The sequence below is a fragment of the Patiria miniata genome, unplaced genomic scaffold, assembly GCF_015706575.1.
Source record: "Patiria miniata isolate m_02_andy unplaced genomic scaffold, ASM1570657v1 HiC_scaffold_30, whole genome shotgun sequence".
Taxonomy (NCBI): domain Eukaryota; kingdom Metazoa; phylum Echinodermata; class Asteroidea; order Valvatida; family Asterinidae; genus Patiria; species Patiria miniata.
In genome coordinates, this window is record NW_024037070.1 from 8,608,528 (window position 1) to 8,628,360 (window position 19,833).

The window sequence follows — 19,833 nt, forward strand, 5'->3', positions numbered from 1 at the left end:
ATTCAGGCATTGTAAAATATTGGTTATTGGTACAAAACTTTCCATATACTTGCGTGTAATTTCAACCGCAGCCAAGTAATTCCGACACGACCTAAAAATGATGCCTCAATTGTAAGAAATTTTACACTTACTTCCTATAACTTGCCAATTTAACAAATTTATACCGAACTTATTTTAAACAGATTTTCTACATGACATTTACAATTTCTCAATCAGCCTTTTGGCGAATTATTCCCAACTCCAAACCTTTCCAATCATAAAAAAGTAAAAAAAATGTAAAAAAACTATTTCACGTTCATTTCAGAATAAAAACATGTTAGGACTTATTTGTTGAACACTAAAATATAACAGTAACAAACTATCTGTAAGTTGTAAAATATAAATTTAACATGTTCCTTTTCAAAGCCAACGAACAATTTCAGTGTATTTTTACCAAATTTTCTTCTGCACTTGTTGAAATCTTGGTTTTCTCAACAAGCACTCACACTCTCACAGCATATTATGGAGAGGAAAACTAACAGCTTAAGAACAACTGAACAGTTTATGTTAACTATAGGGGTGCGTGCATGGCTCAAGATCAACGGAAGTCTACTTCAAGTTCTAGCCGCCCATTAACTAATGCAATCTAATTGGGAGTTGTGCTCACCAGCAACGTAGCTATCTATTAAAAGATAAAAAAGATCAGGAAAATAATAATTGATAGGATTGATGATTGTGGACAATGAGACGTGGTCCAGTCAATACTGCGCACAAAGAAGCTCCTATTGGCAAAATTGGAATATTTGTTTTTTGCAATGTACATTGAACATTGAACGCGATAATGAGAACACAAGTCAAACAAGAATGACATTCTTGTCTGGGTCAGTCTGTGTAGTCAGAGGCAACTATGGTTGTGTAAGCTTTAGGTCTTGTATTCCAAAAACTATGAGATAGCCAACAATGCTATATCGGGACGCCATTTCACAAGCTGTTACATAAATTCTAATTATAACCTATACAGATAAATTGCAATATTACCAAATAGTTTGTAACTTAATGTTGGAATTGAATAGAAATTGGATTTGAACTTGATCATCAGAACAAGCACCTCAGTGTTGAAGTCCAGTCCAGACACAAGTCCTTTCATAAATCCAGTCACAAATAATGGGATGAATAGTTCCAGTTTATTTACAAAGCCAGTGACTTGACTTGAGACTGACGATCTGAAGGCCTTGTGATGGACTTGTGATGGACTTGTGCTGGACATGTGATGGATAAGTGAAGGACTTATGATGCACTTGTGATGCACTTGTGATTCAAGGCACTGGGTAGCCGCGGCTAAGTTGGTAGAGCACTAGTTTGGTGTTAAAGAGGTCTCAGGTTCAATTCCTGTTCAAGTCAATATCTTTGTCTAGCCTAATACCGATTAAAAGTGATGTTAGTCAGTTTGTGGTTAATTGACGTTTCACAATACCGGTGTCACATGAAAATCGGACTCCTGTGAAAATCGGACTCCTATTTCCCTATTATTGGTTGATCCCTCGCACGTGACAGCTCACTCTCCCGAAATGATCCTAAAAATAGCATAGTATCGTACTCACGCGTGCGCAGTACTACCAATGAGTCCACATTTCATGGAGTCGGATATTCACGCTACACCGGTACCTTTCTAAATAGCATTATCACTGATAGAGGACACAGTTCTTGTCCGATTGAGCGCCCCCTTGCGTTCAGCCACCAGAGTGGGGTTGCGCGTCAGAGTCAACGCCACCAGCCACTTGTTGCGCATGCGCCGTGATAACTGACGGTAGGTTCTTGCTCCTGGGTAGTGACCTCTGACCTTGCTGGACTGCAGAAAACTACCGCTCTCCACCTCTGAAACAAATCAAATCCAGAGCCAATTTCATGGAGTGCCGAAGAAGATTACTTTGCAAAAACGTCAAGCATCCAATATATCCAGCCAGTGTTTTCGACCCATTTTTTCCTTGACAAATTCGGCTACCATATTACCAAGCTTTCTAAGTGATATTTTATGAGCTCCATTAGTGTGGAATTCAGATAATGTTCACTGATTATTGTATAATCACCTGTCAATCAAAAACATAAAGTGTTTCAGTGGCATAGAAACAAAGTTAAATTTCAACAATTTATCATAAACTATACTAGTCACTAATAATATCTGACAGACTAACAAAGCGCAAAGTTTCCTTCAGTAACACACTGAGGCTACAATCGCAATTAATTTCCTTGCCAAACCATGTTTTGACTAAGATGCAAATTTCAAATTGAAAAAAACTCCTTTTTTCTCATTGAAGCTTTTTTTCATATTCCTATTTTTGTCAAACTGTGACGGAGCTGGAGATTGGAGAACTATGACAGTGCTTCTTACGTGCATTGACGTTAGATATAAACTCGTTGGTTGTGGAGATCCTTGAGCTTGGATCCGACTCAAGACTCTTCTGCTGAAGGAAGTGACAGAAGGTGATGAGGACAGGGTGTGTGTGGGCAACCTCCAGCTGAAGGAAGCCCATGTAAGCTCCATAACCTGTCAAAAAAAGGAATACCAGTAAAAATTGACTAAAAAATTAATCTGACCTAATAAAAAAAGAGAAGGCGCATAATTATTCATTGAACCTATATAATCATGCTCAATTCAACAAGATTATGCATACTTTAAATGAAGCCTTGAGGGTTATAGGGTTAAGGGTTCAAAATCCAAAGACTAAACCTGCGGTTTTATAGAAAATTGTTTTAACTATAAAGAGAAGAAAAATACAAAACTAATCACCTCGGTCCCACAGTTCCCAACCTCTCATCATGACGCATCGGTCAATACGTCCAATGTAAATGGCTCCAATCACCAGAGCTTTGCCGATGCGCAAGAAGCAACTCAAGAGTCCAAGAAGGAAGTTGAGGAACAGCAAGAAGTACAGGGTCACGTGAAAGACGCGTCTGTCAGAAAACAACAGGGTCTGTTTTCAAAACAGGTTTCAGTTCATGGAAGTTAGGTTTCTTAATGTGTATCCCTTCAATGGTTACAAAAGGAGAGTTCGGGACAGTTAGGGTAACAAGGGGGAGCAGAGTGGCAGATCGCAACGGGATGCAGATTTTTAAAATAGAAATCGCGGCGCTTAGACACGGAGTACAGTGCATCAGTATTTTACAAGTGTGAATATTTAAATTTTTCTTGACCCAGAAGTGACCATGAAATTTCCACCCACACACAGGAAAACAATAGTGTGTTTTGCAGCTTGTGCTACATGCACAATTGGAGCCATGCAACATAACTTTCTGTTCAATTTTGAATTTGTGGTGTTTTTTTTAAATGTCTGCAAACCTGTTGTCAAGACCAAAGACAGTCTCTCGGAAGCAGATAAATCTCGATTGTCCCTCTTGCTCCGGTGCCTTCTGGAGGAAGACGATTTTCGAGATGAACAGCTGGCCCAAGTAGAACACAAGTGACATCAGAAGGAATAGCCTGAGGATCAGAGAACAACCGTAGACACTGATTTATTCGGTTTTATTTATTTTTTTCAAAGATGAGGCCAAACTGTTCCTGTAACATAAACAGAAACTGGCCAGAGATTTGGCTGTTAGGAGTTACTTAAGCTTTAAAACAAAATGAAGTGGCAAACAGTAGTAAGTTGGTGATTAGGGCCTACAGGGACACTACCGTATAAGCGGTGTAACTAGGTTTAAACTTCTGGGGAGCAGGGGGTGCACCAATTTGTCAAGGGACCGGGCACTGAAGGCAACCGATATATTGTTTTTGTGTAATTCAAGATTTTAAAGGGGGGGGGGGGTCACATGGGGGACACGGACTTCTGCCGGGGTGCCACCCCCTTAAAATAACTTTATCAACACTGAGAAAACTTTAATGTAGTAAGGGCAGTGGCGTAGCCAGGAATTTTTCAGTGGGTGGGGGGGGGGGGGGGGCGCTGGGGGGGGGCTGGAACATTTCATGGGGGTGTCATGTAGATCTATGATAATTTTTTTAGAAACTCAAAATCTATGGGGGGGGGGCGACTGGGGGGCGACAAGGTTTCATGGGGGGGGGGGGCTGTCGCCCCCCACGCCCCCCGTGGCTACGCCACTGGGTAAGGGATATGGAATGTGTCGTTTCATGTTTCGTGTATAGGCCTACTAATGTAACAATTCATGCGGTGCATCACGAGGTGCACTGTCATCCATTAATGTTTGGTGTTGATTCTTACCAATATCTACAAAGCAGATAGAGCACAAAGCTGTTACCAATGACGAGGATTAACAATATGACCCACAGCAGAATCTGCTGGATTACAAATCCTGCAAAAACAAGATTCACAAAAACAAAGGAAAAAAGACAGGCATAAATCTCAAACCTCAAAGTAAACAGAAGTCAATCACAGGTCAGTCTGGAGGCAGGTCAACGGGGGATGGACAACGACATAAAATGTGCCCTTGTATTGTAACAAGTCATAACAAAGTAACATACAAGAGCTTTATAAAAGAAGTCACACATACACCGAAAACAAAGCATCTTACCCCCCACTGTGAATGCCACTTGATAACTTGAGTATCGAAGGCTTGCAACCTTTGGAATAAAATAACAGGAATTATCAAAAAGGGGATAACAGTGTTGGAACAGTTATAAACATGGTTTTAAACCTGTATAGGGACCAGGTCGCTGATAATGACCCAATCTAAAAAAAAAAACACAAACAAAAAAAACACACATAAATAGTCGAAAATTTGACAAACGCGGATTGATTTTGTTCTACCAATTTATACCATGATCGTTGAGCCATTTCCATAGAGTAAACGTGGTGAGCTCAATATTTCTCCTACTTTATTGCGATCACAAGTAGATGTACTCAAGGACCAATCAGTGTTTAAAAGCCAGCGATCGAAAATTCGGTATGGGCTCTCAAAATTAGGTAAACTGTCTCCGGTATTTATGAATCTTTAAGAATGTCTTACAACCCGATTTTTTTCAGAGAAAAAAAAGCAAAAGATACTTACCAACATTCGGTCAAATTTGACTTTTCCCTCCGGACAGGATGACCGGTTACCTCTCCACAGCTTCACAGTGTGTTTCCTGCACATACAAAAACAATATCTACGAATGAGGCTCATTTAATTTATGGACATAATTATGTGCTCTGGTTCATGAATCTATGAAAAACTACCACGAGAATTCTGAATTTTATCAATTCGAATCCACATTTTGCTTATTCAATTTCAAATGTTTCATTATCATAAGAGCTAAAGAAGAACACCAAATGAGTTAACAGGCAGATCATATGGGGTGCAAAGAATGTGTAACTAATAATGTTAAAATATGTGCAAGAATCTGGTATTATACAGGGTGAGTAAAAAAAACCTGAAACCCAAATGTCGGGACTCATGTACTTTGCAAATTACGGATTTTAAACACAAACAACGTTTTAAACTTCTGTCCACGGATCACCAAAAAAAGGTAAGTGTTCTTTCAGCAAAATGAAAACAATTCACATAGGGATGTACGTGAATTTCGTTTTGCTGAGAGAAAACGTGTTTTGTGATCCTCGGACAGAAGTTTAAAACGGTGGTTGTGTTTAAAATTCCGTGTAACTTAAAAAGGAAATGAGTGATTTAAATGATAATCTTATACTAAGAGAAAGCTTATCAATTGGGCTTTCATATCCTAGATTTCGAAAGTCCTACATGCAGAACTTCACTAAAAATGGTCCTGACATATGAGTTTCGTGGTTTTTTTTTATAACCATGTGCTTGAGACAAAACTGAACACGACCGCGTGGGTCGGTAGTCAAGATCGTTTCCTTTAATGTCGTCACTCTTTATCGTTCTCACCGTTAACGCGGATACTTCTGCATTTTGCTTAAAAAATACCATTGACTCACCTGTATCTCAACTGTTGATCAATTAGGAACAGTAAAGAGACAACAACGGCCAAGAAACAACTGATCCAAAAGGTGTCTACGAGAGAACAGAATGTTCTGATAAATTGTCAGTTGACAGAATTGAAAAGATGAAAACCTGAAACCCCTCAGACACGGAACTGCTTGTACATGACACAAATACAAATTTTAAAACTATAACTTATGATAAGATTTCATATTTAATTCTGTTAAAACTTAACAGCTTAAGACTTAGTTTTACCAAAAACCCCGCATTTCATTATGGTTTGAATAAAAAATCGTTGAAATGAAACAAATATTTTTGATTTTTTTTAACTGAGGAGTTCCCAGAAAGACAGAAAATGTTACACATTTTCAGCCTATTTTTTTTTCTTTTCAGTCAAATCCACTGGCACACTCAGGGAGCTTATGGTCCATCTCCTTTCTTTTAAAATGATAAAACCATAAAACAAGTGGATATTACTGTGTTTTTTTAAAGGTTCAGATTCATGAATTATCATTAGAAGAAAAAAAAAAAAAAAAAAAAAAAAGGAAAAAGGGTCTTCCTTCCTTCCTTCAAACGAGGTCTAGCCCCCTCCTTCACCCCTAGTATTTTGCATTGGTTGGCCTGTTGGTTAACCACTTATGATGTTGTCTCCACACTAAAAATTTGGTTCCATGAAGTTTAAGTGCGGAAAAAATTTATAAACACAATAGAGTTTTATCATTCAACTCCAACAGGGTTCGTGCACCTTTAGGACAACACAATTTCATGATGTTTCCATGACCTTTGTCTTTTTACAAATTTGAAATTGAAAATAAAAATTCCATGACTTTTTCTGGTTTTTTTCCTAAACTAATTTTAAATTTTGGGGGTTTATGTCTTGCAAAAAATAAATAAGTGGCCTATAAATGATAATTACATTAATTAATGACTTGTAAGACATTAACATTTACCTTCTATTTGCCTGAAAAAAATCAGAAATACATCCGGGATGGCCTGCACTCCCAACTGTTTGAAGAATTGTTTCAAACTATTCCTTGCATCATTGAACCGATGTCCGACGAGAAACATGTAGCCAAAAATTACCTGTGGAAATCATTCAATCCGATTTTCCGATCATTTGTTCATACAATTGTCAATTTAACCCTTGGAAACCTCAATAGAAATCTGCTACTTCAGCTATTAGAAGATGTAATCACAACTAATCTAATCTGATTTGAATGCACACAAACCCATAGCTTCTTTCGTGTGGGCAGCTATAGCAAACTTACATTTAAAACAAAAAATACACATATATGATCAAATTGTATATATTGCTTTCAATTTCTGTTTTCAAATTGCGATTTATTATAATTTACTAATTTACTTATATTGCTGTATTTTACCTAATTTACTTAGATATTTTGTTCAATAATGTGATATGTTATATTTTTTTGGTTTCGTTTTTTAACTGTATTTTCTTTTTGTGGTCGAGCCAGCCAGAGTGGATAGTCCTTCGTTAGAAACACTTTCTTTTGGACAATCTTCTGGGCTCCAGCTGGCATTATTTCTTACTTTTCTTTGCTTTGTCTGTAGAAATAAAACAAATATAAATATAAATGATGTCTAACTGTTTATCATATCTATCAAAGTGTAACTGTTTAGTGGGCTTTTGTGCATGGAGTTAATATAGTCTATACTTTGCAGCAATTGTGCCCATCTGAATTTGACAGGAAAGGGAAGAACATATTTACATACAAAAAGTGGATTACTTAAAAGATAATTCTGTGACAGTAATATGGGCCGAGGTTTAGGGTTTCAGATTCATGATTGTTCTTTTTTAATATGCATCATCTGAAAGGTTTCTGTGGGTGCTGAAAATAACACTTAACAGAATTCAAAATAGTGACTGCTTATAAAGTATTTTTACATAAACAAGGAAACTGGCTTGATTAAGTTGGCTCCCTAAAGGAAACAAAACTGCACTCAGTGCGACTCACCTGAATCATTGTGACTGTTGTCAGTACAAGGGTGCAAATATTGCGACGGGAAAATTTGAAACCTGTTGATTGTGAAACAAAATGAAACAATGCAAACCAATGCAAAACAATGCAAACCAGATTTGTAGAAAACTCTTTATAATAATACACGCTACGGGAAAAAAAAAGAGACAAAATGTAGTCAGGTTTAAAGAAATCTTACACTGCAAAAGAATCCAAGGCATGTTTTGTTGGTACCAACCATTTACTGCATTATCACTGGTGCAATTACATGTACGCGCAAATCATTTTTCTTTTTAAAGGCTTCAAAAACGCTTACCTGGCACAGTGCCAATATTGTGTCGAAAAAAACGCACAGCAACATTTCCACTGGTGCTGAGGGGAACAAATAGGGGGAAATACATCTGAAATAATTTCAAAAATGAAAAACAAAAGTCTTTACTATTTTTACTACAGAACGTCAATATTTCCTACCTTATGATAACATGTTTCCCCAAGAATCTTGGGTTCTCTCTACCCCACTTCTTAAACTGGACATTTTTTGTTGTGTTTTCTGGTAACATTTCTTCAGTGAAACACTCGCAGCCCAACTTTCTTGAACTTAAACTAATTTGTAGTCATGCTAAAAAAAAAACTGTTTAGAGGCTCCATGAAACCACCCCGTCCACACAGTTTATCAATAGATATGAATGATAATAATAACCAGTAGCATCGCTAGACCTCCGCCAGACCATATACAGACAGGTAGAATTTTTTTTCCCCGGTCACCCTACCTCCAGCACATCGAAAAGTTGGGGTGGGGTGGGGGGGGGGGGGGGAAGGGTGGACACCACACGGGGTGCACTGTTCAAAGCGCAGGATCATGGCCACTAATGGACAATTTGCAAACAGAAACAGAACTTTACCCACAGGAGACAATTTGGCAGACACAGACGATTTTAAACACACCTTCTCTAACCACGCTCATGATTAATAATTTAACTTACTCCTCAGGCACTGGAGGTGTCAAAAGGAACTTGACTCGATTGTAGAAGTGTGTCTTGGAAAAATCTAGCTTATCACGCCCTTCTGTCTGGTCACTCCGCTATTGGAAGGAAACAATTGATGGAAACCAATCAGCATGTTATCCAATCCCTAAACTGACAATCTGCTGAAATACATCATCCGCTACAAAATCAGATCGAAGATTATCCAAAACTTACCACTGTGATTCCTGTTTTGTAGACTTTTATGAGGCCAATAACAAAACGGACCATAAGTGCAAAGAAGCATGTTCCTGATCCGGTGTTGACCAATAGCTTGAACGAGTATCAAAAAAAAGAAGACAGAAAATGACATTACAGACATTGAGAAAAATTTTAACACAAAACGAACATGTTTAGAAATCTATTAAATGTATCACAAAGACTTGGTCTGAATGCATTTGCAACCATAGACCAGGTCCATAGTTGAAACAATAAACATATACACAGGAATTTGCACACTTAACTTTTATTCCTTGATTTTACAAAGGGAAGAAAAAGAAATGTTCAAATCGAACTTGACATAACTGCATTCAAAATGTAAGTTCAATCCCTTAGCTATTTGATTGATTTTTTGTGTGTGACAGTAGACAGTAGGTGGCGCATAGACAGTAGGTGGCGCAGTGACGACTTTCGAGTGGGAGATATCGACACACGGGTGCACGTATTGGTTCAGCTCGCGAGTATGGTGCGAAAGATTGAACGCCAGCGTGATTAAGTGCCACTCCCCTCCCAGTGGTCTCCCCGACTCTCCCTTTGAAACCGTTGAGGGGGTACTTAACACAGAGCCCAGTTGTCATCAACTTGAAACTAGTTCACAAAAGCCACTCTTGAAAATAGTAAAGTCAATAATGAAGTCAATCATAAAATCAACAAGAAACTATAATTACCCCCATGATCCTCAATGCATCTGTCCCTGGTAGCACAGGAAAAGCCTTTAAACTACATTGCAATACCGTAATCCCAATGTAGGATATAAACCTGTAACAAATACACATGGGTGTCGCCATAATTTCGGACTGTGGGGTGATAAGGAAATGAGGAAATGGGACAGGACAGGATGGAAACAGCTGGGTCTGGCAATGTACAAAATGTACAGGGCAGGGTATGATTGAGGGGTAGAGGAGGGTGAGAAGGGAAAGGGAGGAGCATGGAAAGAGAGGGTAGGATAAGGGAAACATTGGCACAGGGTAGGGTAGTGTAGGGAGGGGCAGGGCTGAGTAGAGTCGGGTATGGAATAACTGAGTTATCAAAACACAGCTAAAAGCAACTTATCTAGGGCATTTGAATGACATAAAAACCACAAGCGTAGGGATAAAAACTATCTGGTGAATGTCGAGTTCGAATTTGAATAGCCCATGGTAAAAATGAAGATTTGAACCTGTTTGTTTTGAGACTAAGTTGACGTACTCTGCCAGATCGATTGCAAGTAATAAAAGGGTTGAGGGGGTGACTTGTATCCGAGAGAATGCTGTTAAATTTGGTGATAAGATGATTCTTTGCTAAATGTTGGATATCTTAAACATTAGCGCCAATTATCTTCATAGCTTGCTTGTCGATGCGTTCAAGTTTTTTCCCGATTGCACAAAGTAAGTGAGTTGAACCAAGATATACAACTAAAGATAACAGTCGACTGGATGGTACTCTGATACAAATGTCATTGTTTGTGTTAATTTATCGGGTATATTCGGGTATTACAATCTGCAATATACATCTCACATCACTTGTACTTGTGTAGATATACGGGTTCGGTGAAATAACTACACAAAATGAAATGTGCAGCAAAAAACTGAAATTTTGACCCGCGTGCTCCGTACTACTTGTACTAGGACTATCTATAGTCTCGGTCAATTTTTTGTTTAAAATTAAGATTTCGCAGGAGAATACAATATTATTTATTAGAATTTCTCCAAGTATAAATACAATATCTTGAATCAAGTTTCAGTCATTTTAAAATCCGTTTTGTTACAGCTGTATAGGCCTAGACCCACAAATTGTAGTCGTACACAATTCGTCAAATTTGTGGAATTAAAAAAAAGATTACAGGGAATTTGCAGAGTAATTTAAAAAAAATAACATCTTACGCAAGTTGCGGGTCATGGCTTATTCAAATGGTAATGGCTCAGGCTTTGAAATCCAAGATTTTTTTTCCAGAGATGATGGGCCTGATCATGGTTGCCAACAGTTTAAACTTGAAATAGGCAGTACAATACAGGAGGATATACGAGCCATCTGAATATATGTTATGGTACAACGACAACTCGTTATTTCATGAAATTTAAGATTATTTTTTTCTTTAGTAGAAACAGTGAAATTAATTAACATTGGTGAGCCGGAAGGTGTTATTTACCCCAACATTTTCACTCAAACCCGGCCGCCCCAGTGCACGAATTATGATTACACAATTTTGCGATGTAGGCCTAGGCCTATATTTTTGAAAAGCAAAAATTTCCCTTTTTCCGGAAAAAAACATCGCTCAAGCATTGTAGGCCTGCCGCCCGTAAGGCTACTGGTATTTTGTACATTTATTTTCAGGTTCATGAAGACAATAAGCTAGACAAATAAGCTAGCCTGTTTGATCGGAGGCCGACAATGGCGAAAGGAAAATGTTTGTCCCATAACATGGCGAGTTGGCAATGAATAGTGGATACGACGCGTCGTGTACGTGGCCCATCAGACAGCTCAGCGCGCAACAAAATATAGGTCTGCACGCACACAATATTTCACTCCAAAATGATTTTAATGTTAGACGGCTGCCATTAAAAGTTTAAGTAACTTGCACTTTCAAGGTTATCCCCCAAAAATAAACTACACCTTGTTATACTTTACGATAATGCCTGTCTTGCTAATCTTACTCACCTGAGAAATTGCTCTTCTCAAAATGTACGACGGAGAATCTCAAGATTATGATTGAACAAAATGCTTTCGATGAAGTTCAAGAGCGTATGTCTGATGCTGCTGCAACACACCACCGATCCAAAACAGACGGCAGGCGCGGAGTGATTTCCTGGACATTTCCTGGTTCATCCGGTCGAGCTCCGGCACCAGGGGCCAGGTCAGAAGGGGAGGAGAGTGACAATCGACTCGCTGGGGCGTGAACATCGACAATATGCATTTCGCCGAGCAAAACGACAATAGAAGCATGATGAACAGGGCCTACCTAACGACAAATTTTACTGCCGGCCTTTTGTGACCCAAAATGTATTGAGTGTGTAACATTATTGACAAATTTGCTGACAGTTATATTTGTAGCACTTGCTTCAAATCTAAAACACCCCTCCTAAATTTGATGCCCAAACGGTAAAAAGTTGATGCCAATACACATAAAAGACAGAGTTATACGAGAATGTTAACCTTTTTCCCTCTCGTGGCGGAATTTAAACCAACAGACGGTCAGTTTTTATCGCATGTAGCCAGGTCCCCAGGTCCAGAATGTTGTCGTTATTAAAATTTTCAAAACATGACGGTGTTTTCCTACCTCAATGGTTACAATCAGAGGCAGGGACATACCCACTTTACGGACAAACTTTATCAATTTAATTTATTCATTTGCATTTATAGCATTTGCATTTTATAGCATTCAACTGTTACAACTGTCTGTATTTTGATTAATTCCTTTTATCAAAATTATTTTTGGCGGGAAGCCAAGGTCATCGGACTCGGTATGTGCAAAACAGATGACATGTCTGAAACTATACTTATCTATTGCTTTTGTTGACAGCAAATCTATTTTACAAATATAATGATTATTATTGCGATAATCAGTGATGTACATCATAAGTGCTTCTTTTTACCCATTGGTCACAGGTTCTAATCTCGCTCCAGTCAATTTTGTTGTTCAACCTTAATTATACTAGTGTTTCTTTTGTTTGTTTTTGCATATTGCTTTCATAATCTGCATCTCTTGATATACAAAGTTGAATTGAATCATTACAATTCAAAAGAATGTACAGAATTTAACACAAAGTAGCTTTTGAAAAAAGTCTAATCTAAAAAAAGATGAATAAAAAAATATGCTAATCATATTTTGGCACATTATTTTGATGATGTTTCAAGCCACCTACTTGATATTTTGGTAGGGTTTCCTTCAATTATCAACAAAAGGAAAATCCATATAAAAAAATGTAAAAAATGGAGAGCAATCAATTCTGGTAATATCTTAACATTGATATTCATAGATCCTTAAAAATGCACAAGGTGGTTTTAAGCAAATTTAGTAGCACTTGGGAGTTGGGACGGAAGTGACAATTTATTTAAACAGTGGATTTTGATGGATTCAGGGTCCAAACAAATATACCTTTGGAGTTTGGATAAAATGACCTTGGAGATGTCTTTGGTGTGGTACATTAAAACAGAAGTCAAAACTTGTCCTTTGTATTTAAAGGTAGAATACAACATTTGCTTTTGCTGTAAATTTCACTAAATGATTGGATTTGGGGGTTAGTATTTATAGAGAATATTGTTACACTGTTACAAGTTTTGCAGTCATAGATGCTGGAAAACCATTCTTGTAGTCTGGTTCCCTGACCCTATTTCAGATGAAACAGAGCAATTTAGAGACGACAGGGAATTGTCAAGTCAGGGAACCAAACTAGCTGGCTTGCACCCATTCATGGATGTGTAATCAATTGAAAACAAATTGCAGACTAATGAAATTCAGTAAATTGGGGGCAGTATTTGAAAAAAAAGGTAGTTTTTCCCCAAAGATGGTCAGCCGACCATTGTTGGAAATTGATACAAAAATTCCACTTTTCTTGAAAAATGACAGCACACCAGGTGCCATGATTTCACAAGATGCTTGAGACTATTATTCACTTACAGTCAAGTACGGTATTCCATAATAATTGGTAGTTTTGTTCACTACTTAAGAAAAAAGAAGGAAATTCACGGAAATTTTGCTGTCACAAGCATCAGATCAAGCAGCAGGGTTACGTCAATTAGAGATCAGTTTGCATAACAAGTGTTCTATTCTTGAATCACAATTCTGTCTTCTCTTTTGAGCCTGGATGAATAAACCCATTATTTTGGATAATCTCTGCATATGCTCTGGCCGAATCCCTCGGTGTCCGGGGTCGCTTAGGATCATCAAAGTCCACCTCATAGAGGCCAAACTTCTCGCTGTACCCCTCGGCCCATTCAAAGTTGTCCATGAGTGACCAAGCGAAGTAGCCTTTGACATTCACGCCGTCAATCAGGTGAGCTGTAAGGACGAAAAGCAGAGTTGTAAACAAGGAATCACAAGTCAATCTTAAGTTATCGCACCTCAATCACAAGTCATCACTGGCCAATCACAAATCATCACAAGCCGATCACAAGTCACCACTTGTAATCACAAGTCTGTTACAACTATCACTAGTAAACCACAATTCCAGCAGAGAACATTTTGATGTTTATAACAAGTCAACACAAGTCTATTAAAAGTCATAGCAAGCTAATCACAAGTCAATCACAAGTCACCACTAGCCAACACAAGTCCTAACTAATCGATCACAAGTCATTACTTGTAATCACAATTCTGTCACAACTCTATTAGAAGTCAATCAAATTTCCATCGGAGAGCATTTAAAGACCATTTACCAGTCATCACAAGTTTATCACAACTTCAAGTCATCTTAAGTTAAGCGTTGATGTACTTAGTCTATGGGAGAGTGTTATATTACAGGGACAAAGGAAAAGACAATAGCTTGTCCTTGGGAGTTATGTAAGACACGGCTGTGCGAAACATGAAAAGTATATGTTACCTTTTAGCATCTCGTTGATGTATGACTGGTAGTACTTGATTCTCAGTTCATCATTGGTGTCCATGCCACTCTGCGACATTCCATTCTCCGTGATGTAGATGGGGACATCGCCGTAATTTTCCTTGATCCATCCCAGCAGCCTCCTCAATCCCCAGGGTACGACTTTCAGCCAAGAAGAAGCAGCTTTAGGCCAAGCCTCATCCTGAGACAATTCCATGTCGAAATCCAAATCGAAGCTTGCCACGCGGGGCTGGGCTCTTGCTTTGTGACTCACGTAGGTGGTGGTGTAGTGATTAAGACCAAGGAAGTCATACGTTCCAGCAATCATCTTCTTTTCGCTTTCTGTGAACTCAGGCAGTCGGGATGTTGTCAGTCCCTGAAGACGACTTGCGTTTGCTACGTACTCTTTCATAACTGCTGGGTAATCTCCATCGACTAAGATGGGATGGGCGAACCAGCCTAGGACGACCTCTGGTGCACGCTTAGCAGCCAGTTTATCTCCCAACGAGTTGGTCTTTGGCTCAAACCAACTGGACTGAAAGACAGCAGACACCTTGCCATGCTGTTTGTTGCGATATTTTTGGTCATAGATGTGCCAAGCCTGTGCATGGGCTTTGATTGTTGTGTGACCTGCCCTGTAGGCTCCGTAGCCGCTGTGTTTGAGTCCAGGGGCATGGCTACCTATCTCATATCCATGGGTGGTGAAGATAATCTGCTCGTTGAAGGTGATCCAGAGTTTGACCCTGTTGCCAAATTCTCGGAAGCAGATGTCTGCATAATCGCTGAAGTAGCTGACCATCATCTCGTTCTCCCACCCACCAATGTCTTGAAGATCTTGCGGAAGATCCCAGTGGTACAATGTCACCATTGGTTCGATTCCTGCCCTCACTAGAGCATCCAGAAGCCTTTTATAGTAGTTTACCCCAGCCTTGTTGAAGCTCTTGGCTGTACCGTCAGGCAGAATCCTTGGCCAGGAGAGAGAGAAGCGATAGGACTTCACGCCAAGCTCTTGGAGCATCTCTATGTCTCTCTTGAGCTTGTTGTAGCTGCTACAAGCTTCATCGCCTGTTTGGTTCTGGTAGACCCTTCCTCCCTCATGACTGAAGGTATCCCAGATGCTTGGACCTTTCCCGTCAGCATCCCAAGCTCCTTCTATCTGGTACGATGCTGTTGCTGCTCCCCAAAGGAAATCATCTGGGAATGTTTCCCAGAGAAAGGTATCACGTTTGGGATCTTGGAAGGTGTCAAAGATGAACTTGTTGTCAGTCGACTCACTTTCAACGAGGGAGTGGCCAAAGATACTAAGCGGTAGCATAAACATTGTAAGAAGCTTCATCTACAAGAGATAAAACAACAACAGTTTTTTATTATTAATTAATAAAGAATAAAAATCCATTTGTTTAAAATTCCTTACATCAACGTTCAGTGTCATTTAAATGTGATTTGCCTCATTCTAAGACAAACAGCATCTGCTCTATAGAGTCTACTGGGCTGACCCAATTTCAAAGTCTTAATTATTTAAGATTTTTTAATACTCACATACTGTCTCACGACAGATCCAAATATGAGCTGTGTACACTACAGGCGGACGTACATGAATATTGAATGAATGCTACCCTGCGAGTATTCTAAGGTCTTTTGTAATGTGTCTGTTTACTTAAGGGATTAAACATTTTATGTAACAGCATTATTATGGGTATTAGCTTATCATTTGTTATCATTATCACACTGTAGTTGCCTGCTCTATTGAGACCTTGTGTTTTTTGCCTTGAGTGGGAGATGACTGTCGGGCCTGTAGTCTTATGTCTGGTCTTTAGGCCTTTCCAAACTAGAAAAATCTTAGGGTTCACACGGGTTGACACAGGTTAAAAAAACATGCAGCATTTCACACTTAAAAATGTTCCAGCCCGTGCCATACCTGCATCAACCCTGGGTCTGATTTCACCCCGGGTACGGGTTGTACTCAACCCTGCTCAAGACAAGGTTGAGATTTTCAAGTCGGGATGAAACTCTCGCTCCAAGTTCAAAACAAAAGTAACAGAGTGAAATAAGCTTGGTTTCTATATAACAAGTGTGAATCTCGACTTGGGGCGGCACTGGATTCACCCAGGGTTGAGTTCAACCTGGGTCGAGGGCCAACTAGAGAGGTTCCAGTGTAAAAAGGCCTTCTTTGGCAGTTACAGCTACATGGGACCATGTTGACAAGCTGACATAAGCATATAGCTCTAGACATCTTTTTTGGACACAGCCTCAATTTGCAGTATGGCAACATTAAAACTGAATATTCCCTACAACATCCGTACTTCAAATTCAGCTGCTACATTCAGGAAATTGCTCAAACCTCAACCGAACCGACACTAAATGTGTGTCATCTTTCTATAGAGCATGGATCTAGTTTCTAGGATTGGTGCATTTTTAATTATTATTATGCCTTTTATGGTATCTTTATGGAGCTTCGTTTGTTTATTTAGGCTTGCTAACCTTCAGCTCTCATGATCTGCCGTCATTCAAGAGATTCCTTCTCCCCCTCCCCCCCCCCCCCCCCCCCCCCCCCCCCCCCCCCCCCCCCCCCCCCCTTTGATTTTACTTTAGCAACCCTCTGCCTTGAGCAGCTTGACTTTTTGGACAAGTCCAGACAAATTAATCCCTATATTATATAATGCTTGATATTACATTCACCTTGATTCAGATACCATGTATTTATTTGGAAATTTATTGTTGATAGACCTGGCAACCATGGCCATAGGTCTGGCAAACCATCAAAAAGGAAGGCCATACTCTTGATGTTGTAATCATTTTTTATCAGTTACATAAACAAACGGCCTAATCAAGGCTATGGAATATTTTCTTCCTCCATGAATGTACTAGCCCGATTCTATGGCCAAGATACATTACTGGACTCCTGAGCGGTATTCCACTGCTACTAAATGAGTAACTGGGTTTTCCAAGCTGTCATAGTACGATGAGTCTAATTCTCACTGACATAACTAACCTTTGTATGACGAAAGTATTGCAGTGAAAGTAGAAAGTTGACAAAAAACCTCGCGCTTTAAAAAGCTTTGTGCCCGTTCGATCAGCTGGCTCGAGGACCCTCCCACTCACACTGCCTTGGATCCGCGAGTTGCACCGATTAGACCCAAGATCAAGAGGGCGCTACGTACACACTACTTTTATCGCCCTTGTATTTTTTCTGCACCCCTGTTCAGAAAGTGTGCGCGCATGCATAAGAACTTGGGGGGGGGGGGGCTTCAGAAAAATCGCTCCAAATACACAAATCACAAAGAAAATTATCCTTTCCCCACCTCCCCCCCCCCAATGTTTTTTTTTTTTTAATTCTTTTTTTTGGTACCACCGCTCCATATTACTGAGTATTGCATATTTGCGACGGCCAATTAATCTCTTCTGTTTTGAAGTTTAAAAATACTAGTGCAGTGACCGTCAAAAATGCGCCTGTTGGCGCCTCAGATTCCTCTCTTAACAACTCCTCATAAAGTGCTATAGTCACAAAAGAAAACTTCTTCAAATTCTCAAAGTTTATCTCTTATAACTCCCAGACAATTGAAATTATCATATTTGAAATTCGTATCGGGATTTGCATGCTGCATCCCCCATTCCTTTCCCGCCTCCTCTTCCGGTAAAAGGCCGTCAACACTAGGCGCAGCCCTGATGATGTGGACAGAGCTGGTCACTGGACAGAGGATAAAGACGGTACAGCCAACGTGCTGGTAGTCTAGAGCTGTAATAATCAGTGGATAGAATATTCATGATGACGTTACTATAGCCATAGATACAGGGATCACAGCTAACAAAGAACGATTAGTCATCATCATAGACTGGCTTCGGTCAATCTATTATAATGGACTTTACCAAGGCGCGGCGAGAGTACCGGCGGCGGCCACACCCCAAAGGCTCGTTATTACTAATATCAATGCACCCTATTCCGTATTTCCTGCATAAATGATATTTAGTATTTACATGTCCTTTAAACTTTAAAGGCACGGGAAAATCAAAACCTTATGATGATAACGGAAGTTAAAAACTATCTTTTATATGACTTGAGATATTAGATGGGGATGTCCTGGCTTTTCAGATGATAGCGCCATGAGATGAGTTGGAACATCCCAATCAGAATTTCCCGACATTGTTGGTTTGTTTGGCTTTTTTTTTTTTTTTTTTTTCAAGGGGGGGGGGGGGGGGGGGGGTAGGCAACAGCAAATATAAAAAACTTTTCCTCCTGAAAGTATGTCTCTCCAAAAAAGTAATAATTCTTAGTTTTCATCAGTTGATTCAGTTGATTTCTGGATCCGTAACTATGGCAACACAGTGCAGTGACCATATCTATAGTAATACTGTAGTTCTGAACTTGACACCACAGCGCACGTATAAAACACACATAATGAAGAGAGTGCATGTACATGGCACAGAGAAGTAAATCAACATTTATTTAGAAAAGTGCCATAGATACAACACAATACATTTGTTGTATAAATTCAACAATAAGAAAAATACAATAACTGCCAATATACATAGAGTCAAAACGGATGAAACCTTAAGCTTATATCAACAAAACTTACACAACTAATCTACGAAGAAGCATGTGTATATCAAATAGGCAAATGTGAAGCAAGGTAAAATACACTCAAAATGTTAATTGAAGGCTTTTATTAAAACATACAAATGTTGGGGCGTTAAAACTACTCATGAATTATTTTCTTACTACTTGTATCAGTGGTGAGGATAATTTAATTAATTAATTTTGATTAATTAAATTAATCAAAATACGAATACAAAATCATGGAAAATAGCACCGCCATTGTTGGGGACCAAAAATCCATGACCTTTTAAGTATTTTCAATGAGTTTAGAAGTAGTGGTTAATATTTTTTAATAAATTTTTTTTTTTAGTACATCATACATCTTTAAGTATGAACACTTGTGTATCGCCTGACAAAATTAGCATAAGCCAAAAGTTTACAATGTGTTAAATGAGTTGGTGCATATATAAATCCCTCTGCTGTACTTTAAAGCAAACATATCAGTGAACATATCACCTTTATTCTTTCCTGCCCGCAGTTTCAAAGAGCAAACCTAGATTTTTTTGTGTAACCCGCCAAGGGCACATAATGCCTAGTTTGGACATGGACTGTCCCGTTCCCTTTCAGCTCCTTTCCCAATTGTCATGTTTCCATCAGAATCAAACATAAGAACGTAAAGGAATTTGACCAATGTT

General features: G+C 39.0%; 2 protein-coding genes across 4 annotated transcripts; both read right to left on the reverse strand.

Moving 5' to 3' along the window:
* Nucleotides 1-1,648: 1,648 nt before the first annotated feature.
* On the reverse strand, nt 1,649-7,850 carry LOC119739118 (stimulated by retinoic acid gene 6 protein-like). Its single transcript, XM_038213946.1, has 7 exons — nt 7,842-7,850; nt 5,862-5,872; nt 4,231-4,284; nt 3,317-3,457; nt 2,768-2,931; nt 2,369-2,524; nt 1,649-1,854 (listed from the first exon to the last, which is right to left on the reverse strand). The coding sequence occupies exons 1-7, from the start codon at nt 7,848-7,850 to the stop codon at nt 1,649-1,651; spliced, it is 741 nt and encodes a 246-aa protein (XP_038069874.1).
* A 4,885-nt stretch (nt 7,851-12,735) lies between these two features.
* Nucleotides 12,736-17,744, reverse strand: LOC119739445 (cytosolic beta-glucosidase-like). Of its 3 annotated transcripts, none has more exons than XM_038214402.1 (3): nt 17,597-17,744; nt 14,605-15,940; nt 12,736-14,063 (listed from the first exon to the last, which is right to left on the reverse strand). In XM_038214402.1, exons 2-3 carry the CDS (start codon nt 15,938-15,940, stop codon nt 13,840-13,842), a joined length of 1,560 nt encoding a protein of 519 aa, XP_038070330.1. In that variant the 5' UTR covers nt 17,597-17,744; the 3' UTR covers nt 12,736-13,839. The 3 variants fall into 3 exon arrangements, with proteins under 3 accessions (XP_038070330.1, XP_038070329.1, XP_038070331.1); XM_038214401.1 differs by lacking the exon at nt 17,597-17,744 and adding an exon at nt 16,144-16,238; XM_038214403.1 differs by lacking the exon at nt 17,597-17,744 and adding an exon at nt 16,148-16,234.
* Between the last annotated feature and the right edge of the window lie 2,089 nt (nt 17,745-19,833).

Excerpts from the sequence above, each read along its gene's own strand:
- LOC119739118 (XM_038213946.1), bottom strand. Across the intron at positions 2,932-3,316 it reads GTCTTTGGTCTTGACAACAG|ACGCGTCTTTCACGTGACCC; the intron begins GTTTGCAGACAT and ends GTTTTCTGACAG. Across the intron at positions 1,855-2,368 it reads TATATCTAACGTCAATGCAC|AGGTGGAGAGCGGTAGTTTT; the intron begins GTAAGAAGCACT and ends GATTTGTTTCAG.
- LOC119739445 (XM_038214402.1), bottom strand. The coding sequence starts at position 15,940 with ATGAAGCTTCTTACAATGTTTATGCTACCGCTTAGTATCTTTGGCCAC. Across the intron at positions 14,064-14,604 it reads CATCAACGAGATGCTAAAAG|CTCACCTGATTGACGGCGTG; the intron begins GTAACATATACT and ends TCGTCCTTACAG.